This window comes from Carassius gibelio, chromosome B24 (assembly GCF_023724105.1).
Source record: "Carassius gibelio isolate Cgi1373 ecotype wild population from Czech Republic chromosome B24, carGib1.2-hapl.c, whole genome shotgun sequence".
NCBI classification, from domain to species: domain Eukaryota; kingdom Metazoa; phylum Chordata; class Actinopteri; order Cypriniformes; family Cyprinidae; genus Carassius; species Carassius gibelio.
The window spans coordinates 14,112,965-14,133,068 of record NC_068419.1 but is presented as its reverse complement, the minus strand read 5'-3'; the positions used below and the strand labels follow the sequence as shown (position 1 = coordinate 14,133,068).

The 20,104-nt window shown below is 35.7% G+C and overlaps 1 protein-coding gene and 1 long non-coding RNA gene across 6 annotated transcripts in view; one reads left to right on the top strand and one right to left on the bottom strand.

Moving 5' to 3' along the window:
• LOC128013010 (myelin-associated glycoprotein) overlaps nt 1-19,890 on the top strand; it is a 30,790-nt gene extending 10,900 nt beyond the window's left edge. Inside the window, exons 3-10 of one of the 5 annotated variants that reach the window (XR_008183232.1) lie at nt 12,115-12,504; nt 12,798-13,109; nt 13,214-13,453; nt 13,525-13,618; nt 13,745-13,787; nt 14,196-14,443; nt 16,522-16,560; nt 18,052-19,890. Coding sequence is in view for 3 of the 5 variants with exons in the window: in XM_052595683.1 (XP_052451643.1) it covers nt 12,115-12,504; nt 12,798-13,109; nt 13,214-13,453; nt 13,525-13,618; nt 13,745-13,787; nt 14,196-14,399 (1,283 nt within the window). In the remaining 2 variants the exon portion in view is untranslated. Of the gene's footprint in view, nt 1-12,114; nt 12,505-12,797; nt 13,110-13,213; nt 13,454-13,524; nt 13,619-13,744; nt 13,788-14,195; nt 14,739-14,766; nt 15,365-16,518; nt 16,561-18,051 lie in introns of those variants that run through there. The other 4 variants (XR_008183233.1, XM_052595683.1, XM_052595684.1 and 1 more) reach the window with 4 other exon arrangements.
• On the bottom strand, nt 231-2,725 carry LOC128013014 (uncharacterized). The gene is made up of 4 exons (XR_008183236.1): nt 2,657-2,725; nt 2,401-2,441; nt 1,903-1,986; nt 231-1,308 (listed from the first exon to the last, which is right to left on the bottom strand). It is a non-coding gene; the product is annotated as an uncharacterized LOC128013014 (long non-coding RNA).
• Nucleotides 19,891-20,104: the final 214 nt, after the last annotated feature.

Sequence of the window (20,104 nt, the reverse complement as noted above, 5' to 3'; positions counted from 1 at the left end):
TGAACAGCACTAATAAAGCTCCATTCTTACAGATAATTAACTAACAAAAGTTGGTTTAGGATTTAGTTACTCTCCAAGTTCTTTTTTTTTTCATAAGATATTGAACACACACAAAAAATTAATTAAGTGGAAGCTGCCACAAGGGTTGCCAGCCTAAAAAGCTGCTCAGGACAGTTGACGGGCCACTGCAGCGCATTGTCACGAAAGCTTATCTTTTTCACGTGTTTTTAAGCCTTATCGCTTGTCGATTTAAAAATTAAAGCATCCAAACACAAGATGCTGAAAAGCTGAACAGAGTAGCTGGTTACTCGCATTATGTGTTCGGTGCGCAAGAGAGAGAGAGCTGTGTATCATGGAGAGTAGCACTGAACCGATCTCTCTTCTGAGTTCTCCTCAAAGTCCCTTCTGCACCTGAACGAGCAAATACAAATCGCAATTTGAACAAACAAAAAGTTCAGTACCGCAGTGTTCTGGTGTTTGGGGCTCACGCAGAGAGAGGCGTCTCTCAAAACGCTTGAACACCGAATTTGCTTTTTTTGCTCTTGTGCCAACAAATACATACAAACTATGTCAAAATACCCGCCTTGGAAAGTATGCTAGAAAAAAATGTCAGTTATTTCTTAAGTGAAAGTAAACAGTTGAGGAAAAAAAATATTTTGGCGTTCATCGTCTCTTAAAGTGACCGTGCCTAATTAAGCTACTATCTGCTGTAATGTTAATCCAAGAAAATTAAAGAAAAACACTCACTGCTCTTGACTGAATTACTTGGTAGTTTTAACATGAATTAATGCACAGTCAGACCAAAAACTATCCAGACACCAGGTTTTATTTTACTAATATGTACAGGACACTAGAATACATATATGTGAGTATAGCAAAATTAGGCAAACTGTGACATATTATACCCAAAGCATCTTCATACAGTGAACTACTGGTGAAATTGATAACATTTTTTTTATCTGTCCGTCCGTCCGTCCGTTATATATATATATAAAATAGGGACCAAAAATTATTCCGCACCTTATAAAGCACCATGTATTGCTTATGTGTTTTTTTCTGAATTGCTAATGCAACCTTTTCACATCACAGTCTGAACAAAATTAAGCATTGCTTGGTAATTGGTCAACAAAGTATTGATAATTGTGTAAATATTGTAATAATAATAGTTGTCTGTAGGTTTGGTTGATTGTCCATTGTCCATGTTCTGGACATGTGCTCAGCTACTCTTTGCAGGGCATTTGAAGGTATTTGAAGATGCTCACTCTCTCCACTGTGGTCCCGTTAATGATGATTGGGGTAGATCCGCTGCTGCCTCAAATAGAAAAGAGTTATTGTAAAATATTATTACAATTTACAATATGAATGTTTCTACTGCATTTCTGAACAAATAAATGAAGGGCTGGTGAGCATCAGACTTCAAAACCATAACAAAATCTGTCCAACCCCAAACAGTCCTCTAGAACAGATATTTAAGGAATCTGAGGTTTTAACCTGCTTGATTTTTATCAGCATTGGAACACTTTGCTGCTGCTTTCACTCCAATGCTATGGATTATATTTTTACTGGAATGAAGTGTCATTAGTCACTAAACATTCAGTCGAATGACATCGTAAAATAATTCACTGTTGACAAGTTAACATTAACTAAAGTACAATGCACATTTATGTGAGACGTCCACAGAATGTAATGTCATTTACATTCCAACATTTGTCATTTAGGACAGTCTCTGACCATACCCCTGGAGCAATTTTAGGGACAAGCGCTGTTGCAAATGTCCAACTTTAAAGTATGAACATAATTTATCCACACAAAGACCCACATACACACACACATTAGTCAAAAATCTTCAGAAAAAATAAATTACACATCTTGATGCATAGAAAGAACAAAAAAAAAGTTTACAGGAAAGTGATCCTTTGTGTTTGCAGAGAGAGGCGGTAACCAGATCACTGAAATGTAACTTTTGGCCACCCAGACTTGAACTTTCTGTAACACAAAGTTTACACATAATGTTTTTGTTTGTTTGTGTTTCCTACAATGACAAAATTAATTCTACACCTGTTGATATGTAATGCATGGTAGTGAACACTGCAGTTATCCTCATATATCCACTCTGTTATGATTATTAAATTGAAAAATGAATTTGGTAATTAAACCAAATGTTTCAATTGCATTACATTATTTGGATTAACGTTACACGTAAAAATAGATAACATTTAAAAATTGTTTTGAAACAATGACCAGCTTTGTTAAAGTCAAGCATTATCAGTTAGGAGTTTTAACTAAGACTCATTCTTATGGAACACTGTACTAAATCTATTAATAGTTATTGATCGCTTAAATATCAGTGCAGTTATAATACATAGGCCTGCATATTTTACGTAACGTTAGTAAAAATACCTGCTAATAGTCTTCAGTGTCCGTAATCTGCAGCGTAAATCCTATATATGTATCGCAGAAATATTTAGCACAAAAGGGTAACAGACACAATAAAGATGTAATTTATCTGTGCTGCTAATGCTGTCTTAACGTGCTTTCGGAATAATCGTAAATATGCGTTTTGAAAGTAAAAAATTTACGTCAAGGCTAAAACATCAACCGCCAAGATACTGCACTTTTTTGCAACTTGTAATACGTTCTACAAGTCTAGACTTACCCCTTCAAACTCCTCTTTCTTGACACTGAAAAACCTTGGGAAGTTGACGTCGTCTTTTTTTTTTTTTTTTTTGTGGGGGGGGGGGGGGGGGGGGATTCGCAGCGTGCATTAACCCCATGACATTAAATAAACCAATCAAAAGGCTCTGGAGGTTTGTACAGCCCATTTGGAGCTGAAGTCCCACCCATTTGGAGCTGGCTCCGACCTTCGTTTATATTATTTATTTCTAAAGATACACGACAATGTATAAAGGGCTCCATTACCTTCTATGTTACATTATGGCCCCATATAAACAGTTTTTGTAAAAAAATAGGCTAACGATTGCGTCATAACCACTCATCTCTTTGTTGCATTACCGTACAGACAGGAGGAGAAGCTCGCAGGCAATTAACTTAATATGGCGTACTGGCGTTACATTTTAAAATACTATACAAAATAATTAATCAGAATAATTACTCCTGCTCACTCACGACAAAGAACTCCCCGCTCAAGCTCGCCGTCTCTGCAAGATTAACGATGGCAGTTTGCACGCACAGTTACTAGAACATTTACATCTGTCAGACAGGTTGCTGATGTCGTCACGCTTCGTTTGAGTCTGCGCGTCAGAAACGGAAGTGATAAAAAACGCTAAAAATGGGCTTCACTTGTCTCAATTGAGTTGAGTCAGGAGGGAGGCCAAGATGGCAGCCGGTGCGGTTGAAGTTTTATGCAGCTGATTCAATTTTACTTTCCATCCCCTACATTTGAACGCTATTTAAACCCGGACACATCAAAACGTTTGAATATGCAATAGGGCACTTTTCTGTTTTGTTTAACCTAAGTAACTTGTTATTTAAGTAAGTTTAATTTAATTTAGTTGGCGATCGTTAACTGATCTCAAACGCACATGGAAACCAAGGATAATACGATGAAACGCAAAGGAAAAAATAATAATTCTACTTCCAAGTTGCTTACAGAAGAAATGGAATTAGATGTTCCTGTCGATGTTGTTGGGTCTGCTGCACAAATCGAGATAGACCATCAATACGGCAAAAAAGTCCCGCTGTCACCCGGTCTGAGAGCCCAAGTCTCGAGATTGTCCATGACTCTGACCTAGATACGCCTGTGAAACCTCAGCTAAAGAAATCTCGAGGTGAAATTTCTCTGACGGAATTGCAAGATAACGTCATTGAGGCATTGACATCCAGGATTAAAGAAAGTGCAAACGACCTCGGCAAAATGATTACCAGCAACACGGTGAGCATTGAGGGTCTTAAGAAATCAATTGACTTTGTGTTTGAAGAAGTAAACGCATTGAAGACAGATTTGAAAAGTTGCAAAACTACCGCCAACTCAAACAGCACCAAAATCCACGAACTTGAGCAGAGACTGAACGATGCCGAACGCTATCAGCGGAGATGCAACCTCCGTTTATACGGTATTCCTGAACATCATGAGGAAAACATCAAGCAAAAAGTCATCGGCGTGTGTGTCTCAGTTGTTCCCGACTCAAACATTTCTTTCAAAGATGACATAGATGTAGTGCATCGACTGGGAAAGCTGAATGAGCAGACCAATAGACCGAGACCAGTGATCATTCGCTTCGTGAGGAGATCTACACGGGACTTGATCTGGCGACAGGCCAAGCAATCTGAATATCTGCGGAGTCACAAGCTGAGATTCACCGAAGATTTATCTCAAGCAGACAAATTGCTGAGGATGAAGAGGTGGCCGTTGATTGAAGCTGCAAGGAAGGAAGGAAAACGAGCGTTCTTTGTCGGTGTGCGCGTATTCATTGATGGGAAAGAGGTGCAGTTACCCACCTGAAATTAAGTGATTTTCATCTTACATATGAACAATTTTCTAACCGATCTGTTAAGCCAACTTGTAAGTGTGTGTTAATGCTTATTACACTTACTCCCAAGTAAATTGTGGGTTAAAGTTAGCTTTAGCATTTATAGTCCCATAACCGGGTTAATTCTTTATTTGATTTAAAAGAGGATGGAAGTTTTTCTAAAACTGTTCTTGTTTCTTTTGTTCATCTTATATTCATGTCGTTGTCGTTAGTTACACTTAATGTCAGGGGTTTAAGGTTTAATGTTAAACGTAAAGCATTGTTCTTATTTGCTAAACAGCAGAAATCTGACTTTTGTTTCTTTCAAGAAGTTCATTCTACTCCCAAAGATGTAAAATTCTGGAAAGCTCAATGGGGTAATGATGTTTGGTTTGCTCATGGGTCTGAGCGTACAGCTGGCGTTGCAATTTTAAAAAACAAATTTTCGGGGGAAATTTTATTTTCAGAGGGTGATCCCCTTGGTCATTTTATTATTTTAGTTATTAAGGTAGATCTGGTGACTATGATTATTGTTAATTTTTATGGGTACAATTCTAAAATTGAAACTGATGCTTTATTCAAAACTTTAGAGAGTCGTATTACACATTTTTTATCTAAATTCCCAAATTCATCTGTTCTGATAGGAGGAGATTTTAATATCACTTTAGACAACTCCCTTGACCGATGGCCACCTCGCAGTGTAAATTATCATAACTCCACACTAAAGACTTTTATGCAGAAATTTAGTGTAATAGACATTTGGAGAGAGAAATTCCCTGGTATTCGCTCTTTTACATGGAATAATAAGTCCTGTACCGTTATGTCTCGTATTGAATACTGGTTAACACCGTGCAATTTACACAAAGAAGATATTTCTGTTAATATTCTTCCCACGACATTAACAGACCATAAGGCAGTATCTGTTAACATTTCGTTACTTTCTTCTCTTCCCTCTAACTACCATAACTCTTATTGGAAGCTCAATAAGTCATTATTGGAACATGAATTTGTTAAGATGACCATTCGCAGTTTGATTGCACAATATTGGAATATAGCACAGATTAGTAATAACTATTGCTCTAATTGGGAGTTGTTTAAATTTGAAGCTTGTAAATTTCTTAGAAAATTTGGTAGTTTAGTGACTAAAGCTAGAAAGTTGGAAGAGGAGATGATAATTTCTAAAATTATGTCTTTTACTCATAATTCACCAAACTTGTCGGATAATGAATATCTTGAATTATTCACACTTCAAAGCCAATTAGATGATATTTATAAAAGGAGGGCAGAGGGTGCCTTCATTAGATCTAGACAGAGATGGTTGGAAAAAGGTGAACAGAATTCCTCATTTTTCTTTAATTTAGAAAAAATCCATGCAAAAACAAATACAATTGTGCAACTGAATATTAATGGTACAATAACAAGTGATTCAAAGGTCGTTGCAGATTACTGTTCAACCTTTTTTAGCACCCTCTACAATTCAAGATTTAATAGACACATTTCAAATAACATTCGCTTGGTACTGGACCTCATTGATTACCCACATCTATATCCAGATGAGAGTTTCATTCTTTTTTTAGACTTCCATAAGGCCTTCGATACTATTGAACATCATTTCATATATTCGTCACTAAAGAAATTTGGTTTTGGAGATTTCTTTATTAACTCCATTAAAACTTTATATTATGATGCAAATTGTTCAATCAAGCTGCGTAATGGCACCTCACCCAGATTTAATCTCAGTCGTGGTATCAGACAGGGATGCCCTATTTCTCCTTATTTATTTTTACTTTATTCACAACTTCTTGCAGACCATGTTAAACAGAGCCCTTTAAGAGGAATCACTGCAGTTGGCAGAGAAATTATCATAAGCCAATTAGCAGACGACACTACCCTTTTTTTAAAAGATGCAGGGGAAATACCTTTAGCCCTTAATATTATCCACTCATTCTCTAAAGCTTCAGGGCTTTACTTGAATTTAAATAAGTGTGAATTAATGTCTCTTAAAAACAGTAATCTTCTGTCAATTTGTAATATTCCCATTAAAGATGAAATCACATATTTAGGCATTAAGATCGTAAAGAATGAAGAGGAACGATGTAAACTTAATTTTTCACCAGTCATTGACAAAACAAAGAAAAAGTTAAATCAGTGGTTACTTAAGCCCCTTTCACACTGCACGTCGGACCCGCAATATTCCCGTAACATTGCCTGGTCGCCTTCTGTGTGAAAGCAACCACGTCCCGGAATTGATTACCGAATCGAACCCGGGTCGGGGACATAGTAACATTGCGGTAATCTATCCGGAACGAGCGCTGTGTGAACAAAAGCCAGATCTAATTCGGTATCGAAGTGATGACGCGCGTTATCGCGCGACTTTTTTACCGGCTGTTTTGAAGGAAGATCAACATTCGCGACGAAAACATATGTGCAAACTGTAATGAAGCAGAGATCAGTTAGTTCCTCACTTTCCGCGCTGACGCAGAGATCGTTTGGTTGCTTCAGTGAAAGTATAACGTGCCAAGCTTTGTCGACTCGTACATTACACGTCACGCGCTGATGTCACGTGTCGTTACGGGATCTTCAAGGGTTGTGTGTGAAAGCCAAGGGGCTAGGAACTCGACCGGAAGTTGAAGTCGGGTGGGGGCTGCCATCTTTTAGCAGAACTTCACTTGCGTTAGCATTCCCATTGACTCCCATTCATTTTGGCGTCACTTTGACAGCGAATAACTTTACATCTGAGGCGTTTAAAGACTCTGTTTGTCCATTATTTATTTATAAAGATACACGACAATGTATAAAGGGCTCCATTACCTTCTATGTTAGATTATGGCCCCGTATAAACAGTTTTTGTAAAAAATAGGCTAACGATTGCGTCATAACCACTCGGTTCTCTGTCGCATTACCGTACAGACAGGAGGAGAAGCTCGCAGGCAATTAACTTAATATGGCGTACTGGCGTTACATTTTAAAATACTATACAAAATAATTAATCAGAATACTTTCTCCTGCTCACTCACGACAAAGAACTCCCCGCTCAAGCTCGCCGTCTCTGCAAGATTAACGATGGCAGTTTGCACGCACAGCTACTAGAAGATTTACATCTGTCAGACAGGTTGCTGACGTCGTCAAGCTTCGTTTGAGTCTGCGCGTCAGAAACGGAAGTGCTAAAAAACGCTAAAACTGGGCTTCATTTGTCTCAATTGAGTTCCGATGGGGTCGCTGTGTCCATTTCTTTTACTGTCAATGGTGAAAGCACGCACATATACCGGGTCATCACTGGCAGTGTGAAAGTGCCAAATCTAGCGACCAGGGAACAATTACAGGAACACTTTACCCCTGTATTTGCCGGAATGGCAGTGTGAAAGGGGCTTAAGAGACCTATCCTTGAGGGGGAGAGTACTGATCACAAAGGCAGAGGGCATATCGAGAGTTACGTATGCAGCGCTATCCCTAGCAGTTAACGATAATACTTGTAAAATTATTGATAAAATGCTATTTAACTTCTTATGGAAAAATAAAACCCACTATATAAAGAAATCTGTGGTTATGAACTCAACTGAAAATGGAGGCCTGAACTTCTTAGATTTTACCACCCTTAATCACACCTTCAAAATTAACTGGATTAAGCAATTCCTTAAAAAACCAACATCTATCTGGAATATTATTCCTCAATTTATCTTTTCACAAGTTGGTGGTCTTCAATTCCTTTTACTTTGTGACTACAGTATTACCAAACTTCCTTTAAAACTATCTAATTTTCACAAACAGATGCTTCTTTCCTGGAATTTAATCTATAAACACAACTTCTCTCCTAACAGGTGTTTTATTTGGAATAATAAGCACATTCTATATAAATCTAAATCTTTATTTCTTTTGAATTGGTTTTGTAATGATATAATTTTTGTCAGGCAACTTTATAACCATGATGGTCTTATGTTGACCTACTCTGAATTTCTTTCTAAATATAATATTCTAGTTACTCCTAGGGATTTTGCTGTGGTTATGGATGCTATCCCCTCTGGTCTTAAAATTCTTCTTAAAAATACATGTCCTCTGCTCTCTCCATGCTTGTTGGATCCTGCTGATACTGAAATAGGACGGATCTGTTTCTCTAATCCCTGTATTAAAAATAATAACCGTTGTATACGGGCTTTGTTCCAAAGGGATATTGTCTCCAGACCTGCTATTATATCATTCTGGAATGGATATGCCGATAATTTGTTATGGTTTAAAATCTGGAAACTCCCACATAAATACTTAATTACTAATAAAATCAAAGAAATCTCGCTTAAACTTATTTATAAAATTTACCCATGTAATTATTTCCTTGTGAACAGATTTAATTGTGAAATTGATACATTGTGTACATTTTGTGATCTACACGATGAAACATTTTATCATTTATTTTGGAGTTGTCCTCATTCAGTTTGTTTTTGGTCAGATTTCTGTTCCTTTATTAAGGCTCATATCATGTCCAGCTTTCAACTGTGCTTTAAAAATGTATTATTTGGTTTTTTCTCTTATGACAAATCTTACCATAAGGAATATTATTTAATTAATCTGCTTCTTCTGTTAGCTAAATTTAGTATTCATAAATGTAAATTTGGAGGAAATAAGCCTTTATTTTACCTAAATACAATAGTGGGGCTGAAAAATAAGAAAGCTGCAAAATGCGTTTCAATCTGTAAGCATTTTCACATCTTTAGCCTTTAAATTTTTTCTGAATTTGTATATGTATTTGTATGTCTGTTTATTTGCTTTACTTTTTTTACCCCCTGACTGCAGTTGTAATTCCTAAATGTCAAATAAAAAAAAAATAAATAAATAAATAAAAAAAAGAGGTACCAGTCAGGTAAAAAAAAAAAAAAAAAAAAATTGTCTCATTTGAGTTCCAATGGGGTCGCTGTGTCCATTTCTTTTACTGTCTATGGTTTATACCTATCTCTGTACTTCCCGGTCAGAGAGCACCTGTCCATCAAAAGCTCACTATCCAATCAGAGTAGATTACTTTTAAGCCTGCCCCCACGAGAGGTTTGTGTAAAAACACCAAACAAAAAGCTGCAAAACGTAAGCGAAATCTGTGGCAATGAATTCAGAATCCATGATTATCGAAAACAAATCTTTGAAAAACATTAACAAAGAATGAAGTATATTTGAAGAGCCTGTTAAATTTGTGCGACTGAGTTAATTTTTTTCGGGTTTTTTTTTTTTTTTGTAATGGCATATTTTTTATATTTTCTGAAAAAGTTACGTTCAGTTTTATAAGGTTCGTTCATTATTATTGAAACAAATGTAATTTCATAATATATCTCCAATATGCAGGGGTGCAGGGTTTCATAAATTTTTTTGAAGCACCCCTGGGCGCCGCCATTGGCTAGTGGACCCCCACTTGCTGTTAGCAATCCATTGACTCCCATTCATTTTGGCGTCACTTTGACAGCGAATAACTTTACATCTGAGGCGTTTAAAGACTCCATTTGTCCATTAATTATTTCTAAAGAAACACGAAAATGTATAAAAGGCTCAATTACCTTGTATCTCACGCTATGTTCCCGTAGAAGCAGTTTTTGTAAAATAAATTAATTAATAAATTAATTAATAAATTAAACATTGTGTAAATAGCACAAATAAGTAAAAATGAACGAACATACAAATCAAACAATTTAAAACAGGGCCCACTGGTACAACCTTCACCGGCGCCCCGCAAACCCCAGCTACGGCCCTGGCTCCAGATACCCCTCCGTGTCCAGCACTGAAACCAAAGCGGATGCAAAAGTCCCGACGAGAGTGGGAAGAATCAAATACTTGGCTGGAAAGTGTTAGCGGAAATGAGTATCAGGCACAATTTGTCGTCGAGTGTTCTCTGTTGGGGCACGGTGGCTTGTCAGATGTGCGACATCATGCCTCGGGAGAACAACATTCATACACTTTACAAAAAGGTTAATTTATTAAACATTAGTGTATTAACTAACATGAAATAACAATGAGTAAGAAATACATTTGTTACAGTATTTATTCATCTTTGTTTATTTAATAGAAATAAAGCTGTTCATTTTTTGTTCATGTTAGTTCACAGTGCATTAAACTAATATTAACAAGATTTTAATAAAGCATTATAAAATGTGGAAATTAACATGAACAAAGATGAACAATTACTGTATAAGTGCAGTTCCTTATTAGTTAATGTTAATGTAGTTAACTAATGAACCTTATTTTAAAGTGTTAGCGATTTGTTTATTACGGTTAACGTGAACAGGCAGACACATAAGCATTATTTTAATAAGAGATAAGATAGATATATTTAATAATAAAAATATAGTGCCTAAGTGAAGCAAATAAACAACGTAACTAATTTAAATGATTGCATTCTTCAATAGGCTACTGTAGAATTAACAATAGACTACAAAATAGATTAACTTACCAATAATAATACAAAAAAAAATTGTGTGTTTTACATGAATTTAGAAATGTTTGTAGATCGGTTATTTATTATGTGGTTTCACTGTTTGGATGGTGTTACTGTCTGCAAACAATGACAAATATTTTATCCAAATCTGTGTTCACACCACCTTATACAATTAATATAAAAACAAGTTTTAAGTTGTGATTTACCACCACTGCCACGTCATCGGACCTTTGGTCATCGTGGCCCCCCAATGTTAGACCCAAAGTTACACCCTTGAATCAGTCCAAGTAATAAATGCAAATCCTTGAATTAACTTAACGTGCTTAACGTGGCGTAATGCATTAAAATGCTTTTTAAAAAGACCAAGCTCAGAAATTTTTTTCATAAAGCATTCTCAGACATTTACAGTCAATCAGGATATGGGAGGAAAATGCGTAACACATAATTAAACGCATTGTGTTCGTATTCTGGGCTCATATCTGTTTGGGCTCATAATGCTTTATTAAAAGTTTGTTTACTGATTTGATCTTTTTAAAATACTGTTTTAATGCACTAACTCACACACTTTCACGTTAAGCGCTTTAGAATGTCCCAGTGATTCATTTGTGAATTGGACTGGTCCAGAAGATTACACTTGCAGCAGCTAACATCTTGTGATTCAATAAATCAGACAGTGATACAAGATAAAAATAAACAACTGTACATTATAATCAAGGCTTTGTAACACTGCACCGTTTTCAGCTTTTAAACTACATACTCTGTTCTACACCAACTATGCACACATTTCCTATCATGATGCTATGCCTATGAGAGACGATCAAACAAATCAGGGGAGCGTTTCCCAAAACCAGTTGCTAACTAAGTTAGTAGCTTTGTTAGTTGCAATGCAATTTCTCATTGCCACCAACGAAGTTGCTAACAGGTTGTCAACTATATGGCTTTGGGAAAGGCACCCCAGAGTAGGTATGGGGCGGAGTGACACGTGCAGCCCCACTTCAGACTGCAGGCAGCTTATTGGTACATCTGGTTATATATCCTATAATTTATAAACATTCATTATTTGCATTAAAAGCACACAATACTGTTATTAGCACACTTCAAGTTTACTTTGAATGCTATTGCAGTGGGTTTTAAATTTAGCTACTAAAAGTAAAGGATATATGACCTCAGTTTGTTATTAATGTAATATTAATGCATGTTTAAAGTGTAATTGTATGGCTAATGTATTTTATGTTCCAGCTGATATCTACTCTGCTGTGATGCCTCAGACAGTAACAGCTCTGACAGGCTCTTGTGTGCAGATTCCTTGCACATTCCACATCTCTGATTTTGAGGACAAACGTAACAAGGCAGAATCTATTTATGGGATCTGGCTAAAAAACAAATCACAGTTTGGAGAAAAAGACAGTTTTATAGCGTTTAACAGCAGTGAAAACATCATTAGAGGATTCAGTGACATAGAGATAACTGGAAATCTCAGTGAAAGGAACTGCACAACTGTCTTCAATAACATCATGAAGAATCATTCAGACCTCTATTACTTCAGACTGGAAATGGAGCCAGTGTTCAGAGTAACATTTAACCCCAGTACAGATGTTACAAAAAAGACTGTGAGGATCAACGTCAGAGGTAAATGTCATCCCAGACCATCCACACACCAAAGTAAGAGATGAATTTGCCCAACTTTAAGAAGAAATGTAAATATTAATTACATAATATATTGATAGTAATTTTACATTCTATGTATGTGTCAACAAACAAAATTTTAGAAAAATACCATAACATTATAAAACTGTATCTTCGGCGTTAGGGGGTTTTATGCATGTAGTAGCTGACACTTTGTAAAATGTGCTAAACCTCACCCCTTCTTACATGTGCAATGTATGTTTTCCATAATGCTGTCTGCCATCTTTACCCTGTAGATTCACCACAACCTCCTGAACTTAAACTCAGTAAGCCAGTGATGGAGGAAACTACAGTCAATCTGATCTGCTCTGCTGAAGCCCCCTGCCCCAAACAACCTCCTACAGTATCCTGGTCTAACATCCCTAAATCTGCCCACAGTACAACACAGTTACAGGAGAAACCTGATAAAACCCAGTCAGTGGTTTCAAAGCTGACCTTCAAAGTTTCATACAAAGATAACAGAAGGAACATCACCTGCACTGCTACATATCCAAGAAATACACCTGATGCCTCAACTGTGGAGACTATAGTGATGCTACGAGTCCTGTGTAAGAGATTTAAAGATAATTTGTGTTTTAAATGATCCTTGATGTGATGAAATGAAAAGGTATCATTTGTTAACCCCGTATATGTGCTTGTGTTTTTCTTAAAGTTCCTCCAAAAGAAACTCACATCATCATTACTCCATCTGTTGGCACTAATGTGAGTTTGACCTGCAAAAGCAGCACAAATCCATCAAATGACTTGAACTACACCTGGTATAAACATGGAGAGGAGACGCCTATAGCTTGGGGAATTAAAATTAATTTAACGCAAACTCAAATAGGATCATACCTTTGCACTGCACAAAATAAATATGGAAATCAGTCATCAGAAGAGGTTCATCACACAGGTAAATAAAGCACAGTTTTTGTATTTCTATGCTCAGATGATAATTCATGAACTTTTGCTTTTGTAATTTAGGACAGAGTGGACTCTCTCATCTGGTGATATTTGGCTGCACAGGAGGACTTTTGGCCTTTTTTCTGTTGTCTGCTGTATTTTTCTACTCTATGAGGTAAAAAGATAATAACAGGAATGTAGTTTGTGTCTTTAATGTTGTATTTATTAATTGCTGTTTTATGAATTTATGAATTTTCAATTGTGTTCTTTTTTTCTTTCATTGTTTTTTTTTTTTCAACAGAACAAAGGCTTCAAGACAGGCCCATGTTATTGGAAGTGATCAGGTACAAAGTGACACTGAGTAACTTAAATTTTAAGCTAAATATTGCCAGTTGTTTTGTCCGCAACAAGAAAAATTGTTCAGAATAAATTCACATAGCTGTTTGATTCCTGAATGAATCAGTGTTTTTGAACCATTCAGTTGATGAGTGAATGATTCAGTGACATAATCATTACAAAATGTAAAATTGTTCCTGAATGGTTCTGAGTATATGAATAAATCTACTGAGAAAAGACAGCAACTGTCATACTGAACATTGTTGTAAATTGTTTGTATAAAAGTAAATTGTTTTCTGCTATTTTTCTAAAGACTAATTCACTTCACTCACTGTATGAACTCCACAAACAATGCTTCTTTTACTGCAGATAGAAAGTGATTTAAAAACAGTATTTCTCAAATTTCTCCCACTCAGGCTGAGGATAGAAACAGAGACACAATGGCTATCTGTACTAACAATGTCACTGCAATCAGCAAGAATGGCGAGAAGAAAGAAACTGATGATCTCCACTATGGTGAAATTGACTTCTCCAAACTCCAGACGGGCCACAAGACAGAGGAACTCTCAAACAATGTCTCAGAGACAGAGTATTCTGAGCTTCAAGTGACACAGAGATAGAGACAAATCAACCGCACCCAGAAAATGGACAATGTTCAGAAAAAGTGAGTTTTGTTCATCTTAAATCTTGCTCTTGTGTATGGGCCTGTGACTTTTGTCAGCAATGTAAAGTCAACAGTTTTCACAAATCCCATAATAACATCTTTGAACTTGTTTAACATTATCTGCTGTAAATAATATTCTATACTCCAACAGCTCCAAGGAATGTATCTAGAATAATATTAAATGCTCTTAAATATATTGATAATTTACATGCTGGTTACTTGATATAAGATGCTGTAAGATGTAAATATTTATGTAAATAAAATATTAAAATGGTCACTTTGTGGGTTTATTTCTTTTGCATTTTCAACATCCTTTTGTCAAGGCGCAGTAGAGACGGCGGCATGGAAAGAGCAAGGTCTGGGTCCAAGTGCAGGGAAGAGACACTTTATTACAAACGAGAACTAAAAGGCAAACACGGCAAAAACAAAAAAGAAACAACCACAGGGAACAAGCCGAAATAACACAAGCACTAGAAACATATGTAATACAACTAACATACAATAATCCAGGCAGGCAGAGTGGTGTGTGAGACAAAACTATATACTAGTGAACAAATGAGGAACAGCTGTGTGTGTGTAAGTGAGATAGTGGATGCAACAGGTGTACAGAGTGAATCAGGTGTATAGTGTTAAGGTGAATGAGTCCGGGAGATGGGGAAGTGGCGCCCTCTGGCGGTGAGAGGGAGGAACACCGGGTCCGGACTCATGACACCTTTAGTGTGTAATGTACATGAAAAAGATTTGCAAAGTTAAACAAACAAATAAATGAATAAAATAAGAGGAGACAGTGTCTTGTTGAGTTGTGTCAGAAGTGTGTCGTCGCCATGTCCAAGAGATGCTGTTTCACAGATATAATATACTAATACTAAAACTAATATACTAATATATGTTCACAGGCATAACTGACTATGTTTAAAGAATTAGTTCACTTCCAAAATAAAATTTCTGTCATTTACTCACTTGTTCCAAATCTATACAATTATTTTTTTTCTGCTGAAAACAAAAGAAGATATTAGGAAAAAAATTTGGTATTCGAACAGTTGTTGAGCACCATAGACTTCCATTGTATTATTTCTATTCCTACAATGGAAGTCATTGGTGCTCATCAACTGTTTGAATACCAAAATTTTTATAAAAATATTGGATGTTTCCTATCAGATGTCAAATAGGCGTTTATTATATGTCTTTAAGATGTTTATGATTTAGAATGTATATACACATTCGTGTTCTTCGTTTCGCGAACTTAAATGTTTGATCTCATTTACAATATGTATTTTATAACATCATATGTTTTTTAATGATATGTACAGTATGTGCTGTGTGCGGCTAAACTTTCCTCAAAGAAATTTTATTTTAGCCTACTCATGATGCGGAACAGATGCTTTCAATGGGATAACGTAAGTTAAGTAAAAAATGAAAATTCTGTCATCATTTAGGCCTACTCACCATAAATGTTGTTCCAAACCTTCTGTGGAACATAAAATATTATATTTTGAAGAAGGTTGTTAACCACAGAGTTTTGGTTACTTAGGCCTACGACGTATGGACATAAAAAGACATTTCTCAAAATCTCTTCCTCTCAACCTATTTTTTCCACTTAAATATTTTGCATAATTTATAATACGCATTTTGTAACATCATATTGTCAAATCAGACAATTGTAAACTGCCGAAATCTGAAATGGCAATATCAGTAATTGTTTTTTTGTATGTATTGTGACCAAATCATTTCATCAGAGCATGAATGGTGAGTTTTGATCATGTTGATTTGAGTCACTCGAATTGGATGGGATTCATTTAATTAATTTGAAAATGATTATTTTTGATATAATCAAACTCTACTGAGTGAGTAAAATTGTTCATTATTCAAAGCGGTTTTGACACTATAATTTATTCTCATTTTTTTAAGCATTAAATTGTCTTTTGAAATATTCCATGTTCCATGTTTAAGATTATTGATTGTCATACTAAAAAAAAAATGTTTTGTCAACTGTTTATGTTTATGTTTATGTCGTTTATGTGCTGTCCCATACATGCAGAGATTATTCAAAATATAACTGTTTGTGTGTTCCTTAGAAGACTGTTCATCATTCAAGATCATACAGAAACAACATGAGGGTAAATAAATGATGACAGTATTTTAAGGTTTTTTTGAAGGATTAACTATTCCTGTACTGAAATTGATACCCAAGTTTGACATTTCACGTGTAAATTTTTTTATATATTGATGTGAAATGTTCCTGTTTTAAAAAATTTACACACTGTTAGACCTTACCAGTTTTTTAGCAGTAAAATACTGGCAACACTGTTGCCAGCTAATTGCTGTAATGAATCTTTAACAGTGACTAACTGGCAACAGTGTTGCCAGTTATATACTGTAAATAAAGAGTTACAGTGAAAAACTGGCAGGAGTGTTGGCAGTTATTTACTGTAATGACACGAAACCACTCAGTATAATACTGCATATAAATTGCAGAATGCATATAAAATGTTCATACAAATATATTTAATAAATTTGGGAAAAACAAATACATAACATAAAATATATAACAAAATTAAACAAATCAGAACATATACTAAAATGACAAAACAAAACACAAAAAGAACCACATTATCTATAGAATTGGCTAAATAACATCTTACAACCACAGTATAAAATTATAAACAAAATCAAGCATTCTTATTTCCTTAATATAATAACAAAAGTAAAATAAATAAACAACAATGCCAGTGTATTTTAGTAACTTAAATCACCAAACATATTTTCAATACAAAAGCAAATTAAAGAAATCAATATTTACAATAAAATTATAACCAAATAAAACATAAATTTTAGAATTTTATCAGTTAGTAAAATTAAAAATTCAAACTGTATATGAGAACCAAGTACAACAACAAATACATATTGGCAAAAAAAAATTCAAAAGAGTGTTTGTTCCCGTGTGTATTTGGACTAGCCATTCTTTAAATAAAACCATGATTGGACAAGATGATTTTTAACACTTACCTTTGAATTAGCTCAAGTGTGGCACTAGCTGACTCTTGGTACTCAATATTAAAAACATAGAAGCAAAAAGCGCAGAAAATGCTGCAGCAAAATCCAGCTTCTCTTCAATGCAATGTGTCACTTTCCCCTCAATGCTGACCATCCACTTTATCGTATCCCTCTATGGTACGGAGTTGCCATATGGCAACAATTAATTTATACTAATTTCCTTGTTATTCTGAAAAAACTGCGATATATCACGCTATGGGAATTAAAAGGGTAGGCCTTAAGGTAGCCAATGATGTGCTGTTTTAAAGTCACATGACAACTGAATGTCCTCCCAAAACTCCTTATCCCATGGTTACTTTGGTAAGTAAATTAGTAAATTTTTAAATTCATAAATCAATTTTGTCTAACATAGTTTTACAGTAAATTAAGAAAATATCAAGGTTGCCATATGGCAACTCTGTACCACTATGGAATTGCAGTAATGTATTTCCCCATTGGGATTTTTTATAGATAGTAGCATCAAAAAAATTATCACACTTATTTAATGATTTGAAGTGTTTATTTTAGTATAGTTGTATTTATGTATACATAACAAAATTATGTCTTCTTTTCAGAAAATGAATACAGCTATATTTTATGGAAAGGGCAATAGGAAGAGTACGGAGTTGGCCTGTCATGGAGAAGAAAGGGAAGTGCAAATACCCTGGTTGCAGGGGGATCCTCTGCATGAAGTGCAGCAAATGTGACTTACACCTTTGCATCACAGCTGAAAGGAACTGTTTTTGCAGTTTCATGGGATGTCATGAAATTTGACATGAGTTGGATTGAGACGGGTGCACATGGATGGACTGGAAAAACCCACACTGAGGGCCAGCTGTGGCCTAATGGTCAGAGTGTTGGACTAGTTACCCAAAGGTCACCAGTTTGAGTCTCTGTGTTGGCAGGAGTTGTAGGTGGGAGGTTGTAAATGAACAGCGCTCTCTTCCACCCTCAATACCCATGAATGAAGTGCCCTTGAGCAAGGCATTGAACCCCCATTTGCTCCCCGGGTGCTGGATCTATAGCTGCCCACTGCTCCGGGTGTGTTTTCATGGTGTGTTCACTTCTCACTGCTGTGTGTGTGTGTGCACTTGGATGGGTTAGTATGGGTTACCAAACTTGGCAAATGTCACAACTTTCACTTTTCATTTTACTTCAGGGAGCCGCCTATCGTAATACCTGTATTTTATGTTTTCATGTTCTACATGGTATTAGTGCATGTTCCAAGCTGCCATACATTTACTTAACTTGTATAAAATACTTTCGAAAATATTTGTTTTTGTTGTTGGAAACTTTGTGGATGTAAAACTATAAAAAGTTGATGAATTTGATATCCATATATGGTACAAAAGCACATTTTTTTGTCCGTTTGCAAGAACTATAATAATACTTTTAAGTACCATTTTGAAGGTTAAATGATACGAACCTACCTACTTTTGGTTTGCACGAGTTCCAAGTATAACAATCTATCAATATCTAAAAGAAATGTCAATTTAAATAGAAAAAGATAATCATAATTTAATAGAAAATCTACTTTTTTGGCCATTTTCCATTGTGGTACACTGCTGTCATATGGCAACGTTTCCTAAATACCCAATATACGTTGTTTACTATATATGTTATGCTTACCAAGCATGATGAGCCTTGGTGGTAGGGTTTGCTCAGTCTCTTTTGACATCTTGGTGGAAGTTTCCTTGAAAACAACATAAAAAAAGACCACTCAGCAAAAACTTAGCAATGTTCCCTTTAAAAAGGTTTATTTTAATAGTTTTATTTAATTATGTATATACATTTTGACTTGTTGTACTAATTGTAATGTTTGCCTAAACAGAGATGCAAGGGTTTCTTTAACTGGCACATACTGACAAAAGCGTCCTTTACCAGCTGTGTCAGTGCCCAGGTATATCTGATTTGGCTCAACAAAGTTAAACTTTTGTTTGAAGAAATGTTTTCTGGTTTTGTCAGAATTTAACTGACTCTCATTGTACAAAGTTAAAAGATCTTGTGTAACTAGTTCATCAATTTTGTCTATGTCACATGGTGGTATATCTGATGAAGATAACAGCTTTTCTTTTAGTCTAACAAGCATGGCCTGCTTTCCATCAACATGAACTGCTTGAAATTCCTGGATAATTGATTGAATTGTACTGGCAGGTAACAACATTTTGCCTTGCATCTTTAGGTAAAACAGAGCCAAGTTATGTAAAAAAAAAAAGCCTCTTCATCAGTATTTATGTGACTTTGAAAAGATGATGTAGACGGTACCTCACTATTAATGTACAGATCTATAGGAGGTAGTTGACCATCAAGAGACTGATCTGTTGGTGTTGCTGTCACACCCAGTTTGTGGAGACTAAACTGCTGCACCGGACCTTCCCAGACACCAAGCAATTTCGGCCCAGAACCGGCCCACATCTGGCCTGCGTGAAATCCAAATGTGGGCCGGTTCTGGGCCGAAATTGCTTGCTGTCTGGGTTGCTGCTTATGCTTCCAAGATATATGAGTGGTGAATGATGTTCTCACTCTAAAATATTTCAAGCAGCCTTTAACTGGACAGCAAACTTTTCTAACATCTCTAATATGAATTTCGCTAGTGGAAACACAGCTCTGAAAAATTCCAAGCAACAA